General features: G+C 34.7%; 1 protein-coding gene and 2 non-coding genes across 3 annotated transcripts; 2 read left to right on the forward strand and 1 right to left on the reverse strand.

The window, feature by feature from the left end:
* Window positions 1-233: 233 nt before the first annotated feature.
* Window positions 234-18,646, reverse strand: LOC132548855 (uncharacterized). The gene is made up of 12 exons (XM_060212753.1): window positions 18,465-18,646; window positions 11,775-11,920; window positions 10,892-10,984; window positions 10,225-10,381; window positions 8,913-8,949; window positions 8,221-8,379; window positions 7,846-7,901; window positions 6,983-7,120; window positions 6,467-6,638; window positions 6,082-6,186; window positions 5,629-5,844; window positions 234-440 (listed from the first exon to the last, which is right to left on the reverse strand). The coding sequence occupies exons 1-12, from the start codon at window positions 18,644-18,646 to the stop codon at window positions 234-236; spliced, it is 1,668 nt and encodes a 555-aa protein (XP_060068736.1).
* Trnas-cga (transfer RNA serine (anticodon CGA)) lies at window positions 13,382-13,463 on the forward strand. The gene has a single exon. It is a non-coding gene; the product is annotated as a tRNA-Ser (tRNA).
* Trnas-uga (transfer RNA serine (anticodon UGA)) lies at window positions 16,429-16,510 on the forward strand. The gene has a single exon. It is a non-coding gene; the product is annotated as a tRNA-Ser (tRNA).
* Window positions 18,647-19,276: the final 630 nt, after the last annotated feature.

Below are 19,276 nucleotides of genomic sequence, written 5' to 3' on the forward strand. Positions count from 1 at the left end.
ACTATGTATCAAGTGAGGTTAGGATTTGCCTTCTCGCCATTTTGTTATTTTACTTTAGTTCGACATTTTGAAATTTTTCTGTAGATGCTTGCAGTTAATACTTCTGTCAATTAATATCTGTATATGTAAAGCAATTTCTTCTTCTTGGTCAACTAACATGTTGAGAGCATTTAGATGGGGTGATAAAGAACGTCCAGTGGCAGATTATGCAAACATGAAACGAAGGACCATACTTATGGCAAAACGACATTGACGTGTTTCCCACCATCATTCAATGTAAAGTGTTGTGTTCGAACTGAATGACCATTGCGTTTAAGTCGAAGGGTATAGTCTCCCTTAAATCCTGAGGTATATACGTAATTTCCGGTTACGTGAATAGTCTCGTTTGTTCGCCAGGTGTCGTGGTAGAGTTGGAGGTAGCGCCTCCCTGCTTCGTTAGGCTGGAACATATAAAAATATCAGGACGTAAAATCAAATCCAATCTTTACTACCGATGAAGGGAAGGTGTGAACGACACACTTACTATAGTATTGAACAAAGTATTGATACTATTGTATTGAAGTATTCAAATAATCGAGTCAAGTATACAACGACCTCTGTGATTGGTCGGGGGCGGAGTTTAGACAACCTGAATAGTTGATCTGACACCCAATTTGTTCCGGTAGGCGGAGTTAATGTACACTATCAGTTACATAACAATTACTAAGTAATCGCTTGAAAAATGTCCGACGACGGCAACAGTACGCAAAATTTTCTTCGACGAAATTATGTCCGATACGAACGATATGGGGACTCCTGTTTTTGTACAAGGCGATGTGGTTGTGATGGATAATTGTGGATTCCATCACCATAGACAGGGAATGCGCATTTTAAGAAATATGCTGAAAGAATATGGCGTGTCCCTGGTTTTTCAGCCGCCTTATTCCCCGGAATACAACGTAACTGAATATGTATTCAATGTCATGAGACAGAGGCTTCGGGCAAATTCCCGACTTGTGTCAGAATTTCTGGAACTTGCAGTAGTAAATGCTCTAGATATTCCGCCCAACCAACTTCAAAGTTTTTTCACATGTTGCGGATATGTATAATTTTCGATGGAAAGATAAAAAATAAAATAAAAAATATATGGGACCACAGAATTCCTTTATTTTTTAATGCAGTATGAATTATCGGCATATATCAGGAGGTCCCAGGTAATTCGTAATTCTTTGCTACATATAATAGAGCTTGGGCTTAAACTGAAATATTTTGAGCCAACCACTCTTCCAATTAACCTCTCGCGACAGTCGAGTGTTTGTAAAATGCCGATGTCTGCATTGTGTTTTTTCACCTGGCTCCACCCACAATCGATCTAGATTTGACTCTGCCAATCAGAGAGCTTGTTGCATAAATTTAAGGAATTCGATTGGTGAAGTACTTCAGTACAATACTATCAATACTTTGTTCAGTACTACAGTACTTGAAACGTTCACACCTTCCCTTCATCGGTAGTAACTAATGTATTGCTAACTGAATAGCAAATTTTTTACACAACTCAGTTGACTATTCATTGATTCTTTAAAAATATACTGAATTCTGATTTGGTGGACAGGGCATCTGAAAGACTTTTTCCGAACGAGGAAGTTTCCGTTCTCTAGACTGTTTACGTCTTCTCTATTCAAATTCGTGGATGTTTAACTTTTTGACACATATATCTGGTTGATATAGTTTGGTAGTTTGGTGTGTGGAGGAAATTATGCTTTTGAAGACACCCCATATATTTTCCCCATTAAGTAATATAACAGAAAACACTAAATTTCGCAGTTAATTCAGTACGATGTCAATGCCTGTATGGTTGATAACGGAGAAGTAATTAAATAAGACATTGACTGACTCGTTTACATAACATTGTCCCTCTTCGTTTGGAATCTTATGACTTCCATACACGTCTCATATTAAGGAGAAAACAATCCTGAATGTTCATGTTATGTAGTCTGTTTCAGTACCAAGAGTGAAATTTCTTGAACGTGGTGGATTTTATGTAACTTAACAATGACTACAAGAATAACACCAACTACTTCCACTTTACTGGATGTTGTTCTAACAAATAATACTAACATTATCCAAAACACTTCTGTTTATCCTCCAATTTGTAGTGACCACTCAGTCATATCTTTTGATGTTCTTTATTCAACATTTAAGTGTAAATCTTATATCAGTGAAATATATATTTTTCAAGAAGCTGATGTTGAGAGTATGAATACTGAATTGGCATCAATTGATTGGAATACAGTATCTAGTACTTTATCTGTGGAAGAGCTGAACTATTATCTTACTGATTGTATAAAGGATTTGATTTGTCGTTTTGTTCAGGTTAAAAAGATTACTATCCGTCCCAATGATAAACCCTGGATGAATAGAGAGATTAAATTGAAAATGAGACAGCGTAACCGTATTCATAAAAAAAGCTTGATCTAGTTCATCTCAACATCACTGGGAAACTTATAGATTAAAAAGAAATGAAGTAATTGACTTAATTAGAAAAGCAAAGAAAACTTATTATGAAAATCTAGAGAAAAGTTTAAGCGATAAAACCCTTCCCCCAAGTAAGTGGTGGAAGATTGCCAATTCAGTATTCAAAACTAATAATAAATCAGTTTCTCTACCACCTTTAAATGATAATGGTTCATATATTAGTCCTCCTTTTGCAAAAGCTGAATGTTTGAATACCTATTTTACTTCTATCTCTACCTCCTCTGTAGATCTTGACCCTCTACCTCCAGTTTTATCTTACACTCATCTCGTCCTTGACAATATTGTTATTTCTGAACAAGATGCCCTTAGCGATAAGAAACCACCAGGTCCAGATAATCTTTCTCTTAAAATAATTAAAATGCTTGCTCCTTCTATTTATCTTCCTCTTACTATACTATGTAACAAAACTCTTGAGACTGGTACTATCAACTCTCTTTGGAAATCTGCTAATGTTAGTGCTATCTACAAAGGAAAAGGTACTGAAAATAATGTTTCTAACTATAGACCTATCTCTGTAACCTCATGTTTTAGTAAAATTATAGAAAAAATTATTTTTAAGTATCTGTTTAATCATCTTTATGAATCAGAAATTATATCAAAACACCAATCTGGTTTTATGCCTAATGACTCAACTGTTAATCAACTGCTTTCCATATATCACACAATAATAAGTAACTTAGATAATAACAAAGAATTAAGATTTATTTTTTGTGATATAAGTAAGGCATTTGATAGGGTCTGGCATAAGGGTCTGTTACATAAACTTGAATCATATGGAATAAAAGGAAATGTCCTGAACTGGTTTAAAAATTATCTTTCAACAAAGGGTGGTAATTGATGGTTTTGCTTCTACTTTTAAATATGTCTATGCAGGGGTTCCTCAGGGATCAGTCCTAGGGCCTTTTCTTTTTCTTCTATACATAAATGATATAACTAATTGTGTAACAAGCTGTATAAAATTATTTGCTGATGATACATCACTTTTTAGAATAATTAATACTAACCCCATAGAAGAAGCTGAAGTACTGAGTAATGATCTTAATCATACCAATAACTGGTCTAAACAATGGGATATAAACTTTAATCCAGCTAAAACAGAATCCGTAATATTTTCTAGAAAATCAGAACCAGATCATCCAGACATCTTTTTTAACAATGAGCTTGTCTTAACATCAACTTCTCATAAACATCTTGGTCTCTTCTTTAGTAGTGATGGCAAGTGGAATAAACATATTGATTACATATACAAGAAGGCAAACCAAAAAATGAATATTTTAAGACTCTTAAAAAATAAAATTGACAGAAAATCTCTTTCCATACTTTATATATCCCATATTAGACCAATTCTTGAATATGCTGATACCGTGTGGGACAACTGTCCAGAATATGCCAAGAACCTATTAGAATCAATTAATCTTGAGGCAGCAAGGATTATAACTGGGTTACGCAGAGGTACATCCAGTGAAAAACTGTATTCAGAACTGGGCTGGGTTTCTTTAGGTGACAGAAGGAAAAAACATAAAATGACTTTAATGTACAAGATTTTAAACAAAGAATCACCAGATTATTTATATGATATCATACAACCATATTTAAACAATCCTAATGAATCAAGATACCAACTTAGAAATAATAGAATTTTTTATGAACCATATTGTCGCACTGTTAGTTATTGCAATAGTTTTTTTCCCAGATATGATCTGTGAATTCAATAAAATCGGTGACTCCTTGATTGACATTCACTCCATTGACCAGTTTAAGAAATTACTTGATAGAAATCTATATGTAAATAATAATGCTAATGTTAGTGTTGTTTTTAAAGAATATGGACAAAGAAAATACAATATTATCCTCTGTCAGCTAAGGAACTCAGCTAGCTCTCTCAACTTTGATTTACATAATAATCACTTGATAGAATACCCCTCATGTGCTTGTGGTGCACCACTTGAAACTGTACCACATTATTTCTTTGAATGTCCAAGATATGTAACTTACCGTCAAGATTTGTATCATTCTCTATATCAACATGATCATCCTCATTATGAATTAGATTTTATTCTTAACGGCTGCCAAGATTGTGATATTAATGTTAATAAATCAATATTAGCCTCTGTAATTAGCTATATTATTGGCACAAAAAGATTTTGCAAATTATAAAAGTTTTTTAAAATTATGAATATGAATTTGTATACATGGTAAGATATTGAAGAATTCTGATATTCTAGTTATCATTTATTCCTAAAATAGGGATATAACTCTCTAATGTTAAAGCAGAAAATCCTCTATATTTTGGAAAAAATAATTCTATTCTACAGTAATGCACGTTCAGGTATACTTGCTTCTCCATTAGATAGGATGAGGGTCAACTTTATTACTATGGACACTCATGGCCCAATATTCCTGTCAGTATGGAGGAGCAAGTGTACCGTAAGTGTATTAATTCAGTTAAAATATTTCTAAATTTTACAGATCAGATTATTTTGTATTTTGAATTATATACCAAATTAAGTAAGAGTTATCTCCCTTCTAAGGTTTCTCTGTGTATTTATCTGTATGTGTGTGTGAGGGTGTGTATGGGAGAGAAAGGGTGTGTATGTGCGTGTGAGGGTGTGTGTATATATGTATGTCTATATGTGTGTTTGTATGTATGTATCCACTGTAAGTTACTGTATGCTATACATGTACATGTAAGTATGCAGGTTTGTGAGTGTGAAAGAGAGGGAGTATGTATGTGTGTTTGAATCTGATCAGTGTAACTGTAATTGACCACCTGTGTTGTCCCAGGAGAAGACTTATATAGGCACTAGCCTGCTGTCTAATCCTATTAATACTTTGTATTAATAAAATGTTTTGAAATGAAAATGACTTAGTCGACACATTTTCCGATGGCAATACATCTTTTCAAACAGAACGGGAACTCATTTTGTATGTACAATTGTACAAAAGACAAAAACGTGAATAGCACCTTTTAAAACAAATGAATTTTAAGTTAGATACAGTAGAGCCAAACAATGAATTTGACAGTGATGTCCTTCTAGAACTCGTCAGTGCTGCAAAGGGTCTAAATCTTTATCTGATGATGATTATTAAACATTAAAGCAAAGTTTATATTACCGTCACGTCATGTCCACTAGCCAAAGCCGAGTCGTGTATCCAGATACGAGTATCCCAGTATCCCCACAAAAGAACGCCCTCCACAGCCGGATGGCTCATAAACAACGTCAGCATGTCCTCAAGAGCATTTGCCTTTAACACCTCATTGGGTTCGTTTACTGTGAACTCCGTGATCCAGATGGGAAGACCAGCCTCTGCTACCTTGTCTAGACGATACTGTTGTGACGATTAGAATATAACGTTAACAGAATAGAGTTTAAGAACGCAGATTCAGAGGAGAAAGGTTTTTTTTATCTATAAATCAAATATATCGGAAGCGACTGTTTCTATGCTATAGGGTGTATATCAAAATTTGTTATAGTGTCTTTGTAATTTTGGTCTTGAATAAAACCTAAATAAAATTATTGAAATACCGTACAGTATTATCTACGATATATCGTTATCATTACATACCTTTAACACGGAGATATTCAGATGTGCGTTGGTGTGACACTGAATACCAATACCGTAGATGGGGACTCCAGCATTCTTCATCATGAGAGCTTGCTTCTTATACGCCTACGATATAAATGATAAATCTCTTAAGAAAAGTAATCAATTTATAAAGAAAATATCTGCTAAAGCATCCACATATACCGAAGAAGGTGAATGTTTCGGATGAAAAATATTCTGCAAGACAGTCACTATCATTAATATCGATCCATTGTAACCAAGAAAAGCAAATAACAAGGGAAAAATACGACGTGCATTTTAACATCAACATCTTTATTCTTCTTCCCTCATTATTCATGAAATTATTTCAACAGTTTATGTATTTCTTAACATAATGATATCTTACTGTTGTCACTGAACCAGGCGATGCTACCGCATAGTCATTGAGGAATAACTTCACACCTCTCTCAGCTTGATGAATCCAGTAAAACATCTCTTTGGTGATATTCACGTGACCTGTATGTTCTTCAAAATACATTCCGTGAAGATTCTCGTTGTACACGTCCCAGTGTTCGAGGCTATATGGATTACAATAACTACTTTAGACAACTTTCTTAACCTTATCTTTTAACGTTTATGTCAACCATTTCAAAGCTATCACTTAATATTTGTTGATGCAAGAGAACCTATATCCTTTTTGAAACACTTGGACTCTTTTTTCGTTTTCAGTGGTCTTTTTTTAAATCGTTTATTTTATCACATCCCAACCCCCATCCCGCCCCCTCTCGAGCTTGAATTAAAATTCTGTTTAAAAGAAGCTGATATTTTCTTGTTCGATATGTATTGTCAATATGTACACAGCATATACATCAAATGATACCTTGAAAAATAGTTCAGAGAAAGGTAACTGTTTATAACTTACGTTCCCCTCGTTCGTGATATGACATCATTGATATGTGTGTGCATAGCTTGTAAAATTTCACTTGAGTTCAATGATTTTAGCCATCTCGGATGTGTATGTCCAGTACCCCAGAACATGTTGTGTCCACGCACCTTCTTTCTGTGATTATAAAATAAGAAGTCTATTTTTATAAAAGAGTCATGTTTTCAGGAAAGATGTACCTTAAAACTCGGCGGTTACCATCATACTTGATAAGACTTGACAGCTCTGTCATCTTGGTAGATATAATTTACCGGAACACCTCTTCTTATTCTCCTTGTACTTTTTCAGGAGTCTACATGTAAACATTTCTTACGGTTATATATTGCCATAGTTTTATGGAATTTAAGTTTGAATTATGGTTATGTTGCCATGTTGGTATTTTCTTGATGTTTTTCGAAAGAAAATAAAGAATTTTCGTTTGAAGATGGGTAGGTCTGGGTTGCAAAATTCCTCAATATTTCTAAACCCTTACTTTGTCACTCTTGGTGTATATCCTATTCATAATGATTAAGCAACAATTAAGAAAACAGAAAAAACATTAATTCACCAAAATATCAAAATGGAAGGTTGGTCCCAGAATTCTTATTGAACAAATGTTATCAAAAGTGGAAACTGTATTCCTGTTTGGAATCAAATCAGTTAAACTCATGATAAACTGGAATCACGGACAATTTAACACAGAATCTGTTTACAGTGTTATGACGATTGCATATATTTTTCTTCCTTTCGCGTGTTATTCAAGAAAAATTCAGGAAAATCATCAGCAAAGAATGGAGGGTCCAAACCTACGATTATTTACAACATAAAATGTAAATGTCGTCAATTTAATAATCAGTACTCACCCCTTAGCTCTAAGGGCGTTCACAGCAGTCACTGCTTTATCTAGAGTAGGATGTCCCTGTGAAACACGATCATATTTTATATTTGATTATTCATTACAGCGTCTGTTCCTGGAAAGAGATACAGTTTCCTTAATTTATACTCATCACACGATTTTTATCATTAATCTATTTTCGTTATGATTAACAGTTTAACAAGCTTTTCATATTCCATTTATCTTCAATTACTGCATTGAAAGCCGCAACATTGCTAAATTATCTTTTCAAATATTGTTTCAAATAAGTAGACTTAGGAAGTGCTAAACTATTTAAATAAGTATTCAGGAAGCAGTGACGTTCCCTTTGAAGGCTTATATTATTTCTAATTATTTTACCTACTTGAACTGGTTCTGTTTGTGGCCATTTCAAAGCATTTCCCAGCACTCCCCACTCAAAGTTGTCATAGAAGAATTGTTGGTACGGATGATGTATTGAATCCACTATCATGGCAGCGTCCACAACCGAACCGAATGCAAATTTACTCCCGGTCTGCTCAATCTGATGTAATGACAAAATATATATAACTACGGGTAATGCTTATTGATTAACATATATTTCTATGTGTACTTATTTCGATAAGCTACAGAAAGGGCGACAAACACGTCTGCCCTATTATCTGAGTCGGCAGGAAGATGAAATGCTCAGTGTAACACAAGGATCTTGTTTCGATTTGCCAAGAACCTACATAATATTGAGGACTAGAATTGCAAAAAGTATTACTACTTTAGTCGATATATGGTTTCACGCTTATTTAAACATACGTTGGTTACCTCCAGTAGAAATGTTTAAAATGTTTTATCGGAATCATCAAATAATGTAATTACATATTCAACTTTCTATAAAGCAAGAGTAACCAAGCCTTTTCATTAACGAAGTACAATGAGACTTGCGGCCATGTCGCCCATTTGTCAAAATATATTGAAGGCTGAAGCTCAATGTCAAAGTAGATTATATATTGATGGAAGAATTTAATACTGAGCGAAAATGATCACTAAAATACACCCTATAACGATTATATAATTTGTACTGACCTGAACTGTATACCCTGATCCATGGAGGTTTTGGAAACTAGAAATCAAATTTAATGGCTCAATTAATTTTATTATGTTGTATACAGGAGTATTATTATTTAGTGCGTAAGAGACCTAGAATGGAACATATTAAGAAGAACATTAATCAAATCACAAAATATTTTGTGACACGTATACAGGTATATATACTGGTTCGGCGAAGAAAAGATGATCAACCTGTTAAATAACATAGACGTCGTGCAAATGTTTTAAACGACTAAACTGTTGAACTTGGTATCATGTTACTATACCAAGACAAATCATGAAGCCAACATTGTTAAAATATTTTATTGACCTTATTTTAACAATGATTATAGAGATCAATAAAAAGAAAAAAAAACATCAAAAAGAGGCACGTGTATCGAGAAATAATCAGAAAACGCTTATAGACATCTTTACTCTGCTTAAATATTAAAGCATTTTCATTGAAATCTCTAGTTCTTAAAATTCGTCATTTCCTTATTTGTTTTCTATGGCTATTCTGACTTGCAGTTCAATCAGCAATAAATGCACGGCAAACAGAGATAAGTATCACTTTGATATTTTCTTAATGGTTCTCATACTAAGTGTTACTTGCACTTTTCGTAGTCCACAAAAACTAACTATTGGAACCCAGCCATGTGACATTATATTGTTACTAGAGGACGTGCCTGGTATTGTCAGTAGAAATGCTGGCGATTTAGATACATAAAGTGGCACAATTCGTCGTTTAAATTTATCACGCCATCAAAAACGAAATATTTTTCGAGGGTTGGAAAAAAATCGAGAAAATAGGTATCTAGACATATATAATATGGGTATCGGTAAGATTCGATGAAAGTCCCTATCAGATGATATAATAAACAAGATTAATAAAGTTGAATACCTTGCAGAACAAATGTTAGGAAGAAAATATTACAAAGACAATGATGACTGTACATTTTTACCAAATAAAGCACGACAAACACAAACAACACAAAACTAGAAGGAATGTTACGTAAACAAGACGTTCTCACAATATACTTGTTATATCGCCATAACTTCCACTAAAGTTAGACAAGACTAACCACTTAAGACCACACATTATTTTGTAAAAAGTTCTTTATTGATATTAGACATTTTTAATTACCAAAATTCTATTAACAATACATTCAGCGTAAGCAAAATCAGAAAATTAAATTTCATCTTTTGATTATACAACAACATACACTGTACCAAATTACATATAGAAAATGGCAGCACTATATTCCTCCTGTTATTTACTGAAGAATGTAACAAAATGTTTATAGCATACTTGACCGTAATTGGGGCTTTACGAAGACTGGCGATTCTGGCATTAGCTTCTGATTTCCAGTTGGCGTCATAAAGTAGTTCTTCAAAACTTGCATCATCGACGACATAGTTCACTCGCATATCGTCGATCACAAAATAAACAGAAATCTGGTGCAAGCCTACAAATGATGGATTTATCAAATGATGCATATTTTTTTCTTTTTTCTTTGTTTCATTTTAAAGTTTTTTGACATAAAATAAAGAAAATGCATGTGAACGCCAAATATATTAATTCATTCATCCATCAATCCATCCATTCCATCATCATCATCATCATCATCATCATCATCATCATCATCATCATCATCATCATCATCATCATATTGATTAAAAACAAATCATAAGATAAAGGGGGAAAACATTAAGCATTTTACCTTCTGAAATTTGAAACTGGTATTACGAGTGCAACAATCAGGGTATGAGACAAGGGATCAGACAAGGCACTCGTGTTGACATATCGTTTTCATCGGAAGTACTGCTCAAATTTCGCTAATATTAATTTTGAACTTTTTGATTTCTGTTAATATCCATTGCTTTTTTTCTACTTATACCCCGAAAGTATTACCTTGTATGTATCCAGTATTTGTAGTATTAATTATAAGAGTATTTGTATTAGATATCTTACTTACTTGGAGGTACAGTGAAGTCGAACCCTACTTCTACCCATCCGTTTTCTCGTCGTGTTTTGGGGTTGCTAGATACATTCACATGCTTATTGTGCCCTTGAGAAAGAAGAAAAAAAAAAACAATGAAATATGTGTATAACCCAATGTAATACGTAACGGATAACAATATTTAAATATCTTGTAAGAAAACGCAGCAAGAAGTATCAAATAAGAAAATTTACTCCCTGTAAATGTACATGATTTAGCGATAATCTGATTTCAGCACTTTCAGCACTGAACGTATCGCACAAAAATATGATTTCTCTAATTGCAGATTCTATATACTGCTAGATAAAGTGATATTGGGGATGCGCGAATTCATCATTGCGCCAATTTAACAAAATGTAAAATGCTCAAAAATTTGATTGTGCCAAATAAAGTTTTTTTTTACAGTACACAGTATATGAAAATGAAATATGATTGATGACACTCACGGATTAACGGATCCCTAAATATATATCTGTTTCAGAGGAATATGATAATATTCATATCGCTATTCGGTTTGTGATTATTTTGTTAAATGTTACAATGTCAATTTCTTCAGATAAATGGCCTGTTACGTTTATCTTCTTTGGTAATGTAAAATAAACGGGATGGTAAGTAACTCACTTGTTTATTTCCAAAACCATCCGGTTTCATATACGTTTGTCTTTTGTCTGGAGAAAATGGCACCACTTCAAACTTTCCAACGATTTCACTATATTCGACTTTACTTTACCAACCAGAAGAAAGTGTTTTAAAGTATTCGCAATTATTTCTTTAAGAAATATTCTGATATTAACCTTACAAAGAATTATCTGTTCCTGTTGATAAAATGGACACAGATTTCCCGCTATTGTACGCTTACCATTCACAGTTTCCTTGATTCGCAGTTGTACGTTATGAAACATATAACCTGGCGCCATGTTAAGAAGTTTTACCCGGGCACTGAATACGTAGGTGTGACCGGGTGAAACAGTCACAGTTTGTCCCAATCCGATCCCTGCATTTGCTCTGAAATAAAAAAAAAGTGAAGCAAAAATTATGCAATCGCGAAAAATAAATGATGTTTACAATATTATTTTAATCATCTTTCTGTCGTTGGTGTCGACAAAGTTAAAACAAGTTCAGTTCTTTTGAATATGCATTTTGGAATTGTCAGGTTCAATAGTATATAAAACAATTCTAAAGAAGTTTGCTTTCGATATGTACATTGTTTGTAAGCATATAATATCATAAATATATCTAATGGATTCAATCAATAAAAAATATTAACAGCATATATATCAAAGGAAAATTTTTATGGAGACTCATGAAAAGCACAAGGAGAATAAGACTAGATGTTCCGGAAGAATGCGCGTCTTCTGCTTTATCGACGACACCCACCATGTTAACGTTGGTCATTTCACGTAAGTAAAGTCACGTTCTCAAATGAGAACAAGGCATACAACAACAGAACCAACAGGCAAACTAACGTGCATTAAACACGTCCACCTTCATAGATTTTTTTCTCATTGTAATCACTATGATGACCGTAAAATCTCCCCATTATTTTATCGACCTGGATCTTCTGATATCCTGTGTTACGAGTTTGTTCAACAGTTGACGACTTCTCGCAGGAAAATCTTGATAATGAGAACAGGTCCTTAAATATAGAATAGACTGCGACATGTAAACGCCACAGGTTGATGATTCAGGGATGTTGCTTTCTACAATAGAGAAATCATCGCCTGTGTCATATAGCATGGCGGAAATCTGTTTACGTTGTTACTTTGCAGGAAAAGATCGAGAAAAGTGGATGATGTAGAAGAGTCTGTCGTGTATTTAATTTTCCGTTTTCGATATGTCTGAAAGTGAAATAGAAGGACTTTGTCACCTGTTTTGATAAGTTCTCCGATAAAGTCAGCATCACATGTAAACGAAAACTCGTATGAGAACGAAAATAATTCAGCAAACAAAGGGGTACAGTTGGTTCTAACTCAAATCAGTGGGAAAACATCAGTAGAACAACAAGAAGATTCCTCATCAGACATTGACAAGTTGTATTGTCTTATTCACATGCATTGTTTCAGAATCTTAGACTAAAATACATGTCCACCAAATATTAGATTTTGCTGGTGCATCTTTATACAAAATTAGGATAAGCTGTATGAAGAAAGTGTTTCTTTTAGATATATAATTCAAGAAAACATTAAAGTAAAATGGAAAATTTATAATTTGTTTCCCCGATGAGAAGGAATTAATCAAGGTGCTGCTGTTTGATCCCATCTTTCCAATAGGAAATTGTGCATATTGATCGTCTGTCCCATTCTTCTGCATCTGTATTTGAAAACGAATAGACAACCCTGGGTTTGTATTTCATTGATCGGCTCAACTGCTGTGTGCGACACTGTTTTAATAGATAATAGCCGTACCACAGATGTGACATCTAGCAAATATTTTATTATATCTAAGTAGTAAAATGAGAATGTGTATGTCACGATGGCCGAGTGGTTAAGGCGTTGGACTCGAAATCCAATGGGATTTTCCCGCGCAGGTTCGAATCCTGTTCGTGACGTTCATTTTATAGATGGCTATAAACTGCATATTTTTTCTACATCTAAATTTAATAGATAAAATGTAAAATAATGTGCAAATCCAAGATAAATCAGCATCACATAGCCTTAGTAACCTGTTTTAATGTAAGCATTTCAGTAATGTGCTGTTCATAAGATATGATATGATAATGTAGAGGCGCATTTACTATCCATAACTGGTGGCGCATTTACTGTCCCTTAACTGGTTTAGATAATGACTAAGATGTGTGATCTGTATTATAGAGGCTGTTTTAACTGAGACACATTCATTATAATTACATATTGTATAACTGGTATAATGTTAAATCCATACATTATATTTACATCTGTTTTGTGTGTACTGAAGGACTAACGGCTGGAACCAAATAAAAGTTTCATTTGAATGTTAGCAGCAAATTGCATCTTGAGCACTTAAATCAGTCAGTGAATTGCTAATTTGATGTTAGACTGCCCGAATGCCGTATTGATTCGTGAGAAGTAGACTTTACCGTGCATGTAGGTATTTTTATTTGATCTCCGCTGAATGCCTTTTTAACGAATATCAAACGGAGCGGTTCATATTCCCCGAAAAGCTTTGACATGTCATTCAATTTATGATGTTCAAATACAGAATATTATATACGTAAAAGCTGACAAATGGAATTCTGTTGAATAGAGAGAGGGTAGGGAAGGAGAGCGATGGAAACTTTTAATCTGATATGTCTACCGTTCATTTTTCGGAATATTCCACACAATCAAGGTAAAAATAGAATATGGAGAAGTCTGAGTAGAATGTAACTGACTATGGAAGCTAAGATATTTGGAAATATTCAAATGTTCCGATAAAAAGCACCTACTTAGGACTGAATATCAAACTTCATCAAAATGTGTTTTCCATGAATATAAACTATAGGTTTAAAACTGTATATGATTTAATATTATAGTACGTAGAGTGTAAATTTGTATGGTTGAGCAACCAGGCGCGTCATTATTATGCACGAAATTTGTATATTCAACACCAACAAGAACATTCCATACGCTTCCATCTTTATAAACAAAAACAACAACAAAATACCACCATGTCGACATAATCATAATCCAACCTCAAATTTAATACAACTAGGCATACATATGTACAAAAGAAACATTTACATGGAGACTCCTGAAGAAAATAAAGGAAAATAAGACCAGGTGTTACGGAACTGCATTTGTACCTTGAGTTAGTTCCATGGACATCAAGCATGTGTAAATTATCTTAACATCAGTGTTGAAATTCTCATTCAGAACGTGAATGGATTCATTTAATTAGCTGACATCTGTTGAATTCTAACATGTATTAAACAATCACAATCAAGTTTTACACTCAATGACTTGCTGTCGAGTCGTACTCCATTGATGTTTAGATGGACTTTTGATTACACGACGAAGTAGAACGGGAATATGCAGAATTAGACACGCTCTTGAATCACCTCAATTCAACTGCAGTTACGTTCTAGGCCGATAATACTGCTATTTAGAGAATACATGGCTGTCAAAACCGACTGGGTTACAAAAGATTAGAATACCTTAATGTTCTGTTCGGAGTCTGGAAGTAAGATAATGCAAAGTGGAGGGAAACAAAGAGGGGGGTAAAACATCTTTAGGAAAAAGGATGCTCACGATCATTGGTAGTGCTGGAATGCTGATACAAATATTTAATATGTTCATGGTTCAATGCAGGACGCTGAATGTTACATCAACAATACATATCCTTATACTATCAGTACAGTAGATAAAGTCGACCGATTCTGTAACAGCCTGCGAATTCCAATGCGTCAATGCCAGAGTGAAAGTGTTGTTATCGAAACATCATACTTAAAATATTTTACTATCTTGTGTTATAAGAACTTCTATTGACATAACCAATCTGAAATTTAATGTTCTGGAAGAAAAAGCTTTTAAGCTCATGCTCGACGAGACCATTGTAAATATTGGTCAATCCAAGAGAGTAATGTCACGTTCCCAAATGAGAACAATGTTTACAACAATGGAACGAGCACCATATACGTCATAATTTATATAGCAATGCTGCAATTTCAGCCTCCAATCTAATCCTCATCCCAATTATATCCATCGACGCATATATTTTTCAAATTGTCAAGTAAATGCATTTCCTAAATCAAGTATCAATTTTTTGCAGACTGTACTTCCGTAGCTTCGTCATCAAGCGGTATCTCTGTTGGCAATTTAGTGTCATTACTATATTTCTATATTTTTAAAATGAACAGGCTTTATAACAAACATTCATGAATGGCATGAATACTTGCTACATTTATTTATTTATTTGTTTTGAATATAAAAAAAACATGACATAATAAAGGACCTTCTTCACATACAAGTTAGAGCAATTTTAGTGACACCAAATTTTAGATAATCTCGTTATTATCTTACTGCAATTTGATTGTTTATTTATACATGGCTGACACACAGATAAACCAAATATACAAACAGAAGTTTTAGAATTAGGTAATGTTAACAAATAAATAGATGAAGCAATGGTATGAGGTATTTGTGATGTTTTCATTGTTGCCAATGATACTAATGTTTTTTGGTTGACAATCTTTATCTAATATATATCTTAAACTGTACTGGAATATTTCTTTTTCTTTTTTGATACCAAAAGCAGTTGTCCCATCCTCTCATGAGTTTCGATATACCGACCCACTATAAATTTCTGATTACCGGTCTGTTTAAGAATGGCTATGATATAAACTGGTAAAAAAGGAGTGCTATAAATTTCTCTTAGAAACATCACTATTTCAGGTTTACAGGTGTACAATTTTTGTTTTTACTTAACATCGATAATTTTGTCAAAGTTACACAAAGGAAAATCAAGTGTCAACAAATGCACAGCTGGTCTTATCGACACACAAGCTGCTACATCTAGTAAGATTATACTATTTATTAAAAGATTAATTGAACTGTCATGTCACGATGGCCGAGTGGTTAAGGCGTTGGACTTGAAATCCAATGGGATCTTCCCGCGCAGGTTCGAACCCTGCTCGTGACGTTTTTCGTTTTTAAAATAGCAAATAAAAACGCGATTACGAAAATTACTCTTATAATTCCTTAACAAGCGTTACTGCAGCATGTCATGATAAGGATGGAAAACATTTTTGTCTGCCTTGTGATAAAGCCATTTTCTTTGATATGTTAGCGTTAAAAACTGCATCGAGGAACACAAAAAGAAAATACAACCATGGTTACAACAGTGACCCTTGAAAAAAGCAGAAAAAAACGTGTTACGGAAGGTGAGGCGTCTTTCTGCTCCCCGCTTCGACTTAGAATTTCAATTGTGCCACCATTACCAGTTACACAATTAACAGTCTGGACCACCTGGTACCACCCGTTACTGCTCAGTGCTACTCTAAACTGTGACTGGTACCGCCCGGTATTGTCCAGTACTACCTGAAACTGTGACTGGTACCGCCAGTAACTGTTCAGTACTACCCGAAACTGTGACTGGTGCCGCCCGGTACTGTCCAGTACTACCCGAAAGTGTGACCGGTACCGCCCGGTACTGTTCAGTGCTACTCGAAACTGTGACTGGTTCCGCCCGGTACTGTCCAGTACTACCCGAAACTGTGACTGGTACCGCCCGGTACTGTCCAGTATTACTCGTAACTGTGACCGTTACCGCCCGGTACTGTTCAATGCTACTCGGAACTGTGACTGGTACCGCCCGGTACTGTCCAGTACTACCCGAAATAGTGACTGGTCCCGCCCGGTACTGTCAAGTACTACCCGACACTGTGACTGGTACCGCCCGGTACTATCCAGTACTACCCAACACTGTGACTGGTACCGCCCGGTACTATCCAGTACTACCCGACACTGTGACTGGTACCGCCCAGTACTATCCAGTACTACCCGAAACTGTGACTGGTCTCGTCCGGTACTGTCCAGTACTACCCGAAAGTGTGACTGGTACCGCCCGGTTCTGTCCAGTACTAACCGAAATAGTGACTGGTTCCGCCCAGTACTATCCAGTACTACCCGAATCTGTGACTGGTTTCGCCAGGTACTGTCCAATACTACCCGAAACTGTGACTGATAATGGTGGCGCAATTGAAATCGAAGCAGAGAGAAAGAAAGAAAAACACACACTGGAATGGATTAAAAATAGCAGCCATTAAGGTTTAAAATGTTAGTTGGGTTAGTTGCTTTAAAGTCAACCCAAGATTTCTAGGTACGTTTCATAACCAATTAATTGTTTGATTCACCACACTTCCGTTCTGTATCTAAAACGAGCATAGAGAGTAACAATGTAAATATCAGAAACAGCATAATATATGTGAAAATAATTTTAGATATTGTCGTTTTCGGTCTACCCGATAGGAGGTTCTGACACAGGTTCGAACCCCTGTTGGTGGCCATGAAAGGCTAAATTTAGCACGTAAATCGTAACAAAAGTTTTATTTAACAATACTATCTATCTGTTATTCTGATACAATCAGTTGACAATGAAATGTGTCACAAGATATCAATATCGAAACGCATCATCACTAGCACTATCTATCAACGTTATCTAAACTGTGTGTATAGAGAAAGTTTATGTTTAAAGCGATTAAATTCATCAGGTCAGTCAATACCTTTTACGTTTTTTTACTTAGTCATCACTTTCTATTTCTCTACATCTCTAATCTGAAATCAGATACATTGTAGATACAAAGTGTATATATATATATAGATTTTGCATCTACAATGCATTTGGTTTCAGACTTCAGTTTTTTACACTACCGCTCTCGATTTTACTTGATAATTTTTATATTTTATGTGATATTTTTATATTGATAAAGGAGCAGAGTGCCTCGAAAATTTGAAAATTCACTTGTCCGTATTGTCGGTACTACTTCATTGATCATGTATATACATATATAACAAAGGTTAATAAACGATATTACTCTTTACCTGTATTCTAGAGTAGAATAAGAACAAAACAAAAAAAATTTTTTTTCAATTACCTGTTTGTGACCTTGCCACTCCGATTTCCATGGAAACTATCAGTACTGCTCGACAGAGTACATCCGTTGCATACCCAATTTCCAGAAAAGGATGTACTTTCAAAATCTGGATTTTTCAGCAGCTCTGCAGCTCCGTTAGAAAGCGGAAACAAAGCGCAGATCGCCAGCAAAATAAATATCATGGTGAGCTTGTAGTCTCTACAGAACCACCAAAATATAAATCATGATACTGTATGGTCAGCGTATGGTTTCCAGACAGGTCAGCTCGTGTAACGCTGATAGGAACGGTGTGACTTTTGCTTATCTGTCCCTTACGCGGCATAAGTGGAATGGCTGATCGAAACATGAAACATCAGTGTATTTCAGTTCCTTAATTCTATGTAAAGTGTTATAGACATGGGTTTAAATATGTCTATCATCCGTATCTCGCCATCCTAGAAACCACTGAATGCTACTTAAGAATAATGCTATACTCAAAAAAAAAAAAAAAAAAAATGCACAACTAAATTATGCAATCAATAGCCTATATTTCAGAAATTTTGTATAAAATTTTATATCAATGTGAAGGAACAAGTCTGCTCTACAACACTGTAGAAGAAAAGTCTGTGTGACGCCACTAGTGTCATCAGTAGTTACTCAAAGTGGGATACCCGTGAAAAACAAAATGACACTTCAGTACCTGGTTTGGGCACCTCTTGCACGAATCCCTGCACGGATTCTCTTATGTATTGAGTTCATGAGAACATTAATTTGCCTTAAGGGTTTTTTTTCCATTCTTGTGTTAAAGCTGCGATCAACTGAGCGCGGTTAGT

The sequence above is a fragment of the Ylistrum balloti genome, unplaced genomic scaffold, assembly GCF_031769215.1.
Source record: "Ylistrum balloti isolate Yb309-2 unplaced genomic scaffold, AGI_CSIRO_Ybal_v1 Utg370028, whole genome shotgun sequence".
Lineage (NCBI taxonomy): Eukaryota > Metazoa > Mollusca > Bivalvia > Pectinida > Pectinidae > Ylistrum > Ylistrum balloti.